The 12,350-nt window shown below is 38.6% G+C and overlaps 1 protein-coding gene across 1 annotated transcript; it reads right to left on the bottom strand.

The window, feature by feature from the left end:
* Nucleotides 1–4,508: 4,508 nt before the first annotated feature.
* LOC139150610 (sodium-coupled monocarboxylate transporter 1-like) lies at nt 4,509–10,120 on the bottom strand. Its single transcript, XM_070723046.1, has 4 exons — nt 9,996–10,120; nt 6,942–7,161; nt 5,168–5,285; nt 4,509–4,522 (listed from the first exon to the last, which is right to left on the bottom strand). Exons 1-4 carry the CDS (start codon nt 10,118–10,120, stop codon nt 4,509–4,511), a joined length of 477 nt encoding a protein of 158 aa, XP_070579147.1.
* Nucleotides 10,121–12,350: the final 2,230 nt, after the last annotated feature.

The following is a 12,350-nucleotide window of genomic DNA, read 5'->3' as shown; positions in this document are numbered from 1 at the left end:
TAAATATACGGCCGGATATGGAAAGCCGAAAGCGCATTTAAAACATTCATCCACTTCCACTCTTCAATGTCAGAAAACAATGAGTTTTTGAAATTTGAGGCACATTTTACAGCTTGGTACTCAAATGTCAATTCTCATTTACATATGAAACTCCGAAATTTCGAGAGACCCCTCCCCGTTCATCTAACGTTTTGCGTTTAACTGAAACTATAAAAATGTTCACTGATGCATAAACAAATACAGACAAAGAAATTAAATAAAAAATACAGACAAAGGTCTTATAAAAGCAATACAACAAAAACATAACATCCTTGTTGCATGGTGCTGGAAACCATCAAATTCATCGCGGAAAAAATGGTTTGAATTTGTTTCCGTGGTGTAGTTGTAAAGTGATCTTGTAAGATATTTTATCTCTCAATTAGCGACAGTGAGGGCGGGTATGGTGCAATATTATGACCGCTGATTCTCGTCAGTCTATCTTCCAGAATAACTTACCATTGTAAAATGCGAACAGCACTAATCCTGTCAGATATACCATTGAAAGAATCAAACATTCGAAAGGTATGTTCAGCAACACAGATCTAAGACAAGAGCAAAAAACATTGTCACCATGAATGCTGCTGAGTTTTGTAATGCTCTAGGGCTATTTTGTCCATGTGCATAACGGACACATGCATACCCACGTACGTACGTGCGTACATACATACATACATACATACATACATACATACATACATACATACATACATTACATTATTGTCATGCATTTTTGTGTACGCTTGTGAGTGTTTGTATCATTACAGGTTGTAATACTCCTGTTACAAAATGACCTACGATTTATGTCCCAAACACAGGTACCGGCCATATAATGTTCATCTCACGACGCTGTGATTGGTTGCCTTAAGTCCTTGTGTTAGCCCCGTTCTGCAATGTTGGCTGCCTCGTGATGGAAAGTCCCATATACTCCCTGGATACCGCTGTAACCAGTCATTTAAAGTGTTTGCAAATAGTATGTGGTTCGATCACAACGTACAAAGAAAAAGGCAGAAGGCCGAGTTCGCCTGAAAAAAACGTTCACTTGTTCAAAAATGCATGTCTGTTTGACTCAAAATGCTTGTAACGATTGAGTTTTCACGTGATATTTTGACGGTCGCTGGTGTGAACCAAAATCTCTTAAATTTTCAATTTGTTCTGAACACAAACATTTTGAACAATATCGAACATAACGACTGTTCACCAGTATGGTTTGTGAACCATGTAACGCGTAGGGAGCGGTCATTATTTACGGCGGGGGGGGGGTTCGGAGGAATTTCATCGGAAACTCCGAAATTTCGAGTAACCCCCTCCCCCCGTCGACCATGATGAATTTGAGTAACCCCTTCTCTGACTCTGAAATTTTGACTGACCCCAATTTTGAAAAGTTTAATATCAATACGTGTATTTGTAAAATTTAGAAAATACAGCAATAGTAAAGACCTTTCAAATCCTTATGTACCCCTGCTAGATTATTATCGGTTATGTCATGGCGGTTGAAAAAGTTGAAACTAACAAAATGAAATTCAAAGCAAAATGCAGATATAAAAGCTCACACTATAACCAGTATCCAACCATATAGTACATTGTTTAATTTGGATGGGTATCATGACAGGGTTTTCACACGGATGACAGGGCAGAATTTGAAAGTACAGGGTGAGAGAGCACGCGAGAGGCTGAGGGAGAAAGTGTCGGAGGGGATGCCCCCTATCTTGCATGGAAAAGTTTGAGAAATTGATGTGTGCAATGGTGCAGTTTGGTGCAATCTGAGAGACATTTTAAATTTGTCTTTTACTGGTAAAACTGTTAGAAAACTCTAAGGGGAGAGCAAGAGAGTGGGAACCCCCCTCTCGCATCGAAAATTTTGAGAAATTGATGTGTTTAATGGTGCAATCTGAGAGGTGTTTCAATTTATTTCGCACGAAAAATTGAGTACCCCCTTCTTCCTCTCCACATTTTGAGCAAACCCCCTTGAAGTTTTCGATGTTTTGAGTGACCCCCTCATATTCCTCCGACCCCCTCCGTAAATAATGACGGCTCCCTTATGCGATACAACGGACCGTTTCAATTTCCGAACATGCCTGTATAATACTAGCTCCCGCTTGCAAATCCAGCGCTCAGATACGAAAATGACCCTTGCATGGCCATTGTATTATTCGTGATGTACTACGGTTGGAGCATCACAGATGGTACGCTGCCAGCTATCATTGCTGAGGTATCGGTGTTCAATTTTGGTTTGGAGAGCAATAATTAGTGAAAATTAGGATACACTACACAAGTTGTAATTAGTCATATTCTCATTGCGATATTCCAATCCATTTTTGTGATATCGTAATGTACTAAGAATTTCTACGACATCATCGCTAACTGATTAAAAACAGTATGCCTGTTTAATTTACCCCTTTTTTTCTTGTTTTGAATACCATTAATATTTTCTCAAAGGGAAATCGAAATATTATTAAACCCACCACATAGACACCTCTCCGTCCAAAATAATGATATTTACAGCATTGCTATTGAACTTTGCAATTTTTTATGGTGAAGCGGTGACACAAGTCGTAAGGGAAGCTGTATTGAAAAATCCCTAGTTTCTTAGCTATACGGCAGTTATGATTGTTAGAATCATGCGCATCAGGTGTCTGAACACTGTGAGCATTGTTGGTATTGTGCAACGGTTCATGCAGACTTCTTTCCACATGGCAGAATACGTCATCACTGGGCGGAACGTTTCCAACTTTACACAAGAATATGCTTATTTTGCGCTACCAACCACATCAAAATATTACTATTAGAAGGCGGAATCACTGAATACCAAGCGTTCAGTGCAAAATAAAACCACCAAATTGAATGTCTTCATGTTTCTCAGTGAAAATGGAGTCTCTTTGTCTTTGTCTTCACATCGGGGTCGCACCACGTGCAAACATCTTGACTGATATATTACTACAACGGATGCAAACATCTTGACTGACTTATTACTACAACGGTTTCCAAGAAGTACACGGGACAGGCAGTGAACATTACAAAATAAGGCTATCACAGGGACATGTGGCAGCCAATCACAGTGCCGTGAGCTGAACATTACATAGTAATGAGACCTAAGAGAAAGGGTCCAGCCAATGAATGGGCTGTAAGCGGACCTTGTAGGTCCACAAACACTAATAACTGTGACCGGTACATATGTCTCGAAATTTACTCATGAAACAGGACGAATATGACATCCAACAGACATTATTTGCATTTTGCACTTACAACTGCCCTTCCCTTAATGTTTTGGACGCGATAATTCTCTGAACCGCAGTCTGACTGACGTAAATAGATATCCTATTCATTCCTGTACCAACTATCACGTTTTGGACCGTAAGTCGGGTAGTCGGGTCGAGCGAAAAGCTGCAAGGGAAAACGCAGTTAGTGTAGCAGTGACTATGTTTACATTCAAAAAAGAATGCACACATTCGTGAATTCGTGACAATAAGTGCTGGCAGGACTCAAGGTAACCCATCTTTGTCTTTCTCTACAAGAAACTCGTCTTGATAAAATGATGAGCAGTTTGTCCTATTACATAACTCCCCTTTAACAATCATTAGCATTCTTGTCTTGCTTTACTATGAGAGTAGACCCTGAGTGTGCATGGACGTCGTCCGGATTTTGATCAAAAGTCACGCATGCCCGGTACAATAAGTATACCTTGTTGCTAGTCGTCCATGCTCGGCGTTGTATTGCCAGACAGAGCCCAGACCACCGACTTCTAGGCAACCCATCACGACGATGGCTAATAGAGTACCATAAATGACCAGAAATTGGAAAACATCTGTCCATATAACCGCCTTTATACCACCCTGAAAGGAGACAAGGGAAACTCTTTCAGCGTTCATATACAGGTGACACTGTCAATTCCAGATTTATGAGCCAATAAGAAGAATACACGCACATCGGGCAAAACATCTTCGTATTCTTCCTGATATTGACCAGTATGATGGTACATATCATACGATGATATCCACATGAGGTTTTGTAATGATATAATGATATAACTGTTTATAATTCATATGACGAAAGCGATAAAAACAGTTTTTCTCGTACCAGAGCGGCGTGTTAAACCGATATAATAGCGCAATTTTTTTACCAGTTATTGGTAAAACTTTGGTAAGATCAGTCGAGATGAACTATTCCACAGTGTGACCTTAGTGTTTTAAGAGGAACAATGAAAGACTGGCAGAAAATACAATCAGATGATCATACGTTTCCATCGGTTTTATAATAAAAATCCGAAGTGCTGCCTATACCAACAAACTGGTTTCACACATCACATATTAGCTTCAGCTATTCAAAGGATTACGATCCCGACAGGTACCTCGGACCCGCTCATAGACGCTATTTGGTGCGACCGTAACATTTGATTACAGAATTAAACGCAATTGTAATGCTGATTTATTTTCTTGTCGAGGAGGGCGCAATACTTGAACAGTAAGTAGTTTTTACAAGATCCAAGCTGCAATAAAATGTTCGATGACATATGCTGTGAATTGTAAATCATACTGAGGGAAAAATACTTCCACTTCGTAAAGTTGAAGAATTGTTGTCCTCTGTAAGTGTTTCTGTTGAGTATTTGCAATTGTATTAGTTTGGAAGTACTGTAGTGTTACTTACGATTGCTGTGTAGAAAGTACAAACCACGCCTATTATAAGAGTAGTTTTCCACATTTCAAATTTCTGAACTGTAAATGAACAGTTTACAGAGGAAAAATGCTTTAGTTGAGTGTCTCGACAAGTCAAGGCCGAGCATCGGCGATCATGTGTGTTGTATTTTTGCTATGTTAACGACAGTAATTCTCAATCGAAAGATCTTCATGGGTCGAATTCTTTGGGTGCCGAACACATGCGAACATCCAGTATGTGATTTGATAAATGCAGCAAATAATTCTTAAAAGCCACCAGATCCTTTTTTACCTATAAATATATTCTTTCAAAACACGATGAAAGTCAAATGTCAAAGGGTTCGATATTGTAAATGGTTTGCCACTCAGTTGAAGAAAATAGAAGGTAACTATTTGCATAAATTGTACAGAAACCTATTCAGCACCCTATCAGATGGAAATCGACGAGTCTAGAGCTAGACTCGATGACAAAACCTTACCTGCTTCGAATGCTAGTGCCGGTCCGAGCAGGCACAAAGCGATGTACATTGCTTCACGCAAGATGAACAGAGCAGATGCAAACAGACGTAGCCAATTGTTGAACCTAAGACTCAAATACTTCAAGAAGAAAAAACCCAATATAATCCTTGCATGAATAATTACCATACCTTTTAATACCCGAGAAAAATTGATCGATGCGACATCATTAGGGAACGAGCACAATTAACGGCAAGGGGGTGCTGGAGGAGAAAATATGTGGTGCATATATTTTTTACAGGCCCCCCTAACACCAGCAAAAATTTTAGTGGCCCCCCCCATCACCGGAAACAAAATTTTTGTGGCCCCCCCTCCCCAAAAAAGAAAGATTACATAGGTACAAAGTTGTACACATATATATAATCCTTATAACTTTTAATATATGCTTTAGTGAAAACAACATTCTTGCATTCTTGAAATAAATAATAAACAAATAAATATATAAATAATAAACAAACAAAATAACATATGTTCAAGCTTTACTACTTGTAACACCTGCAGCTACTTTTCAGTATTGTGTCGTGCTATTTTAATCTCAAAGAATGATGAAATTACCAAATACCTTACAAACAATCTACAAGTTCATTCAGTGCTGTTATAGTTGTTTTAGTTGACGCATTGATTTAGACTTGAATTATTTTTAATGATGACAGTGTTCACTGCACATCTCCAAGTTAGTCTAACAAGCTCAATATTGTGCATTTCATCATACTATGAGTAAAATAAGAACTTCAAGTGAAGCACAGAGAACACAAAATACTAAAAAATAGCCAAATTATGTACAGCTACTGACCCTCAATACCTTTCCAAATGATGCATACTCCAAGGCAGGAGATCAAAATAGAACACACTTTGGAAAAAAAGAGCAACAATCGTCACTAAAGCAAATATAAACACGAATGGTCTGGAAGAGGTACACAGCATAAAAGCAGATACCAAGTACAAAGATGTTGGGGAAAAATGTATAACATGACCATTGTGATTTCAATGCACTTTCCACAACCCAATGTCTGCCTTTGTATGACTACCCAAATATTCAATGTTACCCCACTGTAATGACAGTCTGCCATTGGAATAGTCCTTCATGGGCTAACTATAAAAGACCCATTAATACCATTTTTTTCTCCTTTTTTCAGTATTTTTTCCTGTGTGTCCATTACGTATTCTAGTTCTTCCTATAGCATGATGAAATAACCAGTTTCAACCTAGCCTCTGTATCATTACCAACCATTATTATTGTTGACAAATGAAGTCAATTTTCAATAATAATATTGTTCATTTTACACACAACAACTGCATTGTGAGGTTTAAGACTTGGTATTTCATTATGTTACAAGAACTTTAACAAGGAACTCCAGCTTCAACAAGGAACAAAAATGCTGAAAATATTCTCTGTCTGTCATGGTGTAAACAATTTTGGTGGCCCACCCCTTACCTTCCCTGGAATTCTCATGGCCCACCCCAAGAACACTCATCTTTTTTCGTGGCCCCCCATTTTCTCTTCCACCCCCCTGTCAAATTGTGCTCGGTCCCTTAATGTTCGCCTAGAGGTCAGTTTTTTCAGTTCTGTTGAGGAGCATGCTTCAAAATGTTTGCTAATATTTTAACGGTAAACTCTAAAATTAACTAATGTCTAATAAAATCTTTTGAGGTAACTTCCATGTTTGGTCGGCTCGAACAAAGTGCCACGCTTTACATAATCAGTGAAAACATAATCTGCGGAACACGTCATCTTACCTCATAAGAACTGTTCAGCTTCAAGCCATAGAAAACAGGTACAAGAACGGCAGAAAAGAAAGGGATGTACCAGAATGCTGACAGAATACCCAGGGAATACATGTAACCGTTGGCGTACACTTCAGCAGGACCTCCGAGGAAGGTGATTGGCGCCATAAAGGACACTAAGAATGACATGGCTACCGGCAGTGCGCGCATTGTACGGTCAGCTACAAGGTAGCTAGAATTAAAAACAGCAATACACAGAACAATATTATTTGAATTCAAGTTTTCATATGTGTGACAAAATATAGTATTAGTGAGTTTTGATAGGGTCCATGTCAGGTTAGCAGAAGAAATCGAAACATACCAGCATCAGAAGTGACATGGTCAACTTGAAGGCTCAAGAAGTAGTACGTGCCTCGACATTGAAAGACTTAAACCTGTAATAAAACTTTCCTTTGAGGAATTTTAACCATTCCCTTTTGAGGATCAAGAATACAAGTCAGGGGTCATCGTGCGAAAGTTGGTACTAGACAAAGAACTCATAACCGATATTTCCCGGCACTTGAAATTAAAATGGCAGCCATCACTTTGTTAACTCTGTTGGGAAAATTGAATTTTACGGTTTTCACAAGAATAAGAACGTGGAAAGTTTATTTGCTCCATAAGCTTCAATATGAACCCCCACAAGTGGTAGACAAAAATGTATTGTAAAAGTTTGGGAGTTCGAATATCTGTTCCCGAGGCGGATATCCTTCCTTGAGTAACAACTATATATATATATATATACTGGTACACAGAACAAATAGAATGGCAATTCATAAGGGTGCCGTTAAGAGCAAACGACGACGATTAAAAGTTCTGTTGGAGAAGTAAACGAGGATTTGCTTATTGGAAAATTAGCGTACGAAGTTTAACCCAAGAACTAAAAGACAGAAAGTGGATTGTAGGCTTGAAGTAGGCATACATAATATAATCAGATAATTCGGTTCTATTTCAGGTACGGCAATTAAGTTGATTCGTTCAAGTCCGTTCAAATTCGCTAGCTGCACAAATTAAAAAATTGGAAAGACCACACTGACATAGGAACATCGTCTTGATGTGCTAAGTCAACCCACCCCAAGAACCAGCGCGACCAAAGTTAGTCAGACCAGCGCGAAAATTAAATGTAGCTTCATTTTTTACTCATATCTTATGACATGAACATTATACTTAGTAGTCTTGAATGACAAACAGAATCGGCTCAGACAATCACAGTATCAATTGGTAAATCGATCTTCAATAAACGCTCTCAGTTCACATCATGGCCAGTTGTCATGCAGTTTAATGCAAGAAAACTATATCAGTGTTTAGGAATCAATACTCACATTAAGTTACCGAAAATATTGAGAAGCAAATGCATGACAATCTTTGCAAATAGCTCGCGTTTTATAACTGTAGATGTGTCAGTTATGGCTAGGTCTGTATGGTTTTGCAATCTGAAAAACCAAACCAAAACAGCTACAAAAAACAGTCAATGTGTTAACCATTAAAACAGAGCACGTAGCTGTATATTACTCATACGTGAATACCAAGGTATGCTGTACACATATGAGCACCCGACTAATTGCAGGTGTAAATCACGGTGTGACACACAACTCAATGAAGTCGACCTTCAACCTTCGATCTTCTACAGTATTTTAGTTGCATATCTGACCTGCTTACTGGTCAACAAGACTATGCAAACGACAGTTTGCAGTAAATTTCAGTTACAATTGGAGCATGGCTGAGCAACGTCTTTGAATGCCGCTGCAAGATAACCATTATACCTGTGAATGTGTCAACACACACACAAACAAGAAAAGAGAGTGAAGAAAAAACAAACAAACACACACACAAACAAGAAAACAGAACGAACCACACAGCTTGTTAGTAGTAGTAGCAGCATACTTAGAGCTACATTTTCTAGGACAAATTAATTCCTGATCAGCACCGGCAACAAAAAGAACGAGATATAACCAAAGTAAACCAAATCAAACCATGATAAGTTACAACAAAATAAAAAAACAAATAAACGAACAAACAAGCAGATAAATGAACTTACAAACATGCAATTTGTTGTTCGACCTATAGCAAACACAATCTTTTACCTGTTAATAATGAACCTTGCCCTGAAAAGTATCATGATAACTGATCTAGACCTATACGATTTAAAAATTGGTCAAATATTTCCACTTTCGCCATTATTATGGTGAATACTCGACTCAACACACAAAGTCTGAACATTGGCGCAAATTTCCTTAAGGGAACTTATAAACCTCCCTATAGATTTAGTGATCAAAAATGCCTAAATTTTACCGACATTCTAAATGCTGCTATATCATATTGCAACCTAATGGGAAAAAACATATTTTCGATTATAAAAAGTCGCTGAACCCTCATGTACTCCATGAGCTTCAAAAGAAGTCTACACAAGCAGTAGAAAAAAGGTACAATTGTATCCGTAAAACTTTCCAAGGGGCACATCCCAAATCACAACCCAAGTTGCTCTTCTCCAGCTCAGTGCTTTGTGTTTTCGTCTAACGGATACCGTTTGACAATCGTTGTCACAATCCAAGGTGCCCTTTTGTACTGACAACAGCTAGGGATTCATTCCTTGGCTTTTGGGAAGCATATAGCAGATCACAAGCTGAAATAGGGCTCCAACTCTAAGGATGGAACTTACAAGCTCAAGCCTCACGTTCAAGCCCAGGCCGGTTCAATAAATATTAAAACTACTAGTACAGAAGATTTCAAATGTTAAAACCTATGGACCGTATTTCTTGTTATAATGTACACGAGTGTAAACATCTTGTATGTGAAATGACTAAGACTCCGATGTGTAAGCTCGTTCCTGCCAATCTTTGATTTACTGCAATAGTCAGCTTTCGATTCAACTTGGCTGAATATAAAAATCTGCGGCGATGTATTAAATCCACTATTGTACACCATAAAGATAACATGAGACAATGTATAGTACAATGGGTCTAAAAGCGCGTCGCCATTTTTTCTGTATTATGTCAGCGATAAATTGTGAATGTTAGTAGTCCATACCGAGATGTAGTGTGTTGACCTCCTTTGGCAAATGCCTGATAAATTCCCATGGCAACTGGTACAGCCAGCACCAATCCAAAAATGACATAGTCAACAGCTCCAAATGGTACGGCATCGGTCGACATTTTTGATAGTCAGGTTAAAAACGTTGGCCAGATTTTCTGTCGATCGAAGATCGGTCGTGGTTAGCACACCAAAGTGATTTATCACCCAACGACTTATTGCTTGCTTACTAAAATATTTACGAAATGTTACTTCACTTTACACGCTTTCCTTCAACTTAGTGAAAGGTCAGTGAGACTGGTGCGAATCAAGGGTGTTGTTTCGTGTGGGAGAGAGAAGGCTATGGACAGAAATCTCGAATCAAAGATGGAACGATAAGTAATCTATATTAAATCCATCGATCTCTCCGTTTTCGACACAAGTTCAAGCTCTCACTGCATCGTGCTGTCCTACAATCGTTGATCGCTTGTTCATAGTGTGTAGGCGCCGCCACTATTTATCAACGCGATCACGAAGACCAGCAAAAGTCATGCCACAGCATGTTCAAAGTAATGAGTCACGATCAAACTTTATAGGTATGGCATTTTAATGTATTTATATGTGGTGAATTTATATGTAATGAGGAGACATGAATGTCGGCTTGAACATGTTTCTTCTGTAAGAATTAAGAGATGATGAAGCAATAGCATGTCGTCTGTAATCGATGAACTGAAATATATTCCGTGACAACAGATTACCAATTTGTATCTCAAATCGACCCATTCAAACAAACAAATAATTATATCGGAGGCTCACAGGCACGCTCAGTATATGTCATTAAAGTTGTGTCGCCTAACCCCGCCCTCGATAAAAGACACAAAACCAAACCAAACAAAAAGTAGTTTTATTCACCACTGTTTAAGTACAGGTATCTGATTAAAGTTTTGGTAGAGATAGCAACGTTTCCGCCATTGCTTACTATTCGCTGTACATGTTCTCGTTAGCATTTGGTCTCTTCTCTGCAGATGTAGGAAGATATATGCCATCTTTGCAGTTGGTTTAATCAGATTAAACAGCAAGTTACCCTCGCCTTTTTTCTTTCACTGTGTGAGGGAACATTATGTCAGAGAAAGCCGTATTCCTAAACTTCACAGAAACATTTACCCTTCATGTTAAGGTCGTTTTCTGTTACCATTAGGGGGTCATGGGCCGCAGGAAGTCTGAGCTTGTCGGTCGTGTTAGTACGCCCCCTTGTCACCCTTTCTGAAAGCGATTACATTACCCTTCTATTTCCAATTCGTAAAACATGACCTCCTACTCAAAAGTGATACTTGAGTAGTAATAAAAATATATGGGGTTTTAGACGTCCTGATAGGAGTGTGTACAAATGTATAAATGTCAAAAGGGCATCTCACAATAAGTGCAACAATTTCAGGGCCTGCATTGAATAAACCGGAACAAATCAAGTGCCATTAAACTTTCAACTTTTGAGTAGAAGAAGCCTTGATTGTTGCCCACAAACGAAAATTCTATGAAGTATCTGTACAATATCAGTACGCTAAGCACCTGAAGCCAAATGTTCACTTTTGACAGCACGTCCGGTATAAGTACAGCCGTGCAGGAATGGTGCTGCTCACTGAAAATTGAGTAGTCTGGACTTAATTTCAACAATGTACCGTTACAGTGTGAATGACATGAAATGTGGAAAATCTAAGTACAGGATGCTTCACACAGAGAGTAGAACAAGAACAGTAGTTGATACGATAACAGTATTGAATTAAAGCTGCCCGCAGCGTTACGGGGGCCTAAGGGTGATGCTAATTTGCAACAAAAGCGATTTTTAGTCCGGTTTGTTAGCCGAGAATGTTTGATCCTTACTGCCCCATGTGAAAGCAATGCAAGTTGTCCAGCCGTATTTGCCAGCCCTAAACTAGGTATGGATATACTTAATGAGGTGTATATCGGAATATTTCGCTGACTATCACTCCTACAATGATGGCAGCCACTCAAGTAAACATTTGTTTTTTCTTTTCTTTTCTTTTCTTTTTAACATCAGGGGTATGTTAATCAGGAGTGTTGCGGTTTTGTTCGGACTCTGGGTGGCCATTGGTTCGTTCGTCTATCGTGATATCATACATGATGAAGTTTCGGCAATTTATAGGGTAAATACTCTAACGATATTTGCACTCATTTTTAATGTAAATGTGTAGTTTTAGCTTTCATGTCTCCATTTTTCTGTTCGCTAAATACTTTTGGTTTATACCTATATTATGATTGTTGATATACTGTCTGTAACTCAGACCACACTGTAATTTAAGCACACTCCAATTCTTCATTGATACTTTGAAAATTGATTGCTATTTCAATTCATAG

This window comes from Ptychodera flava, chromosome 14 (genome assembly GCF_041260155.1).
Source record: "Ptychodera flava strain L36383 chromosome 14, AS_Pfla_20210202, whole genome shotgun sequence".
NCBI lineage: Eukaryota > Metazoa > Hemichordata > Enteropneusta > Ptychoderidae > Ptychodera > Ptychodera flava.
The sequence above is the reverse complement of the archived record's forward strand: the minus strand, read 5'-3'. Positions and strand labels throughout refer to the sequence as shown.

Excerpts from the sequence above, each read along its gene's own strand:
- LOC139150610 (XM_070723046.1), bottom strand. The coding sequence starts at position 10,120 with ATGTCGACCGATGCCGTACCATTTGGAGCTGTTGACTATGTCATTTTT. Across the intron at positions 7,162-9,995 it reads GGTCAACACACTACATCTCG|CTACCTTGTAGCTGACCGTA; the intron begins GTATGGACTACT and ends TTTTAATTCTAG. Across the intron at positions 5,286-6,941 it reads AGCTGAACAGTTCTTATGAG|TATTTGAGTCTTAGGTTCAA; the intron begins GTAAGATGACGT and ends TTCTTCTTGAAG.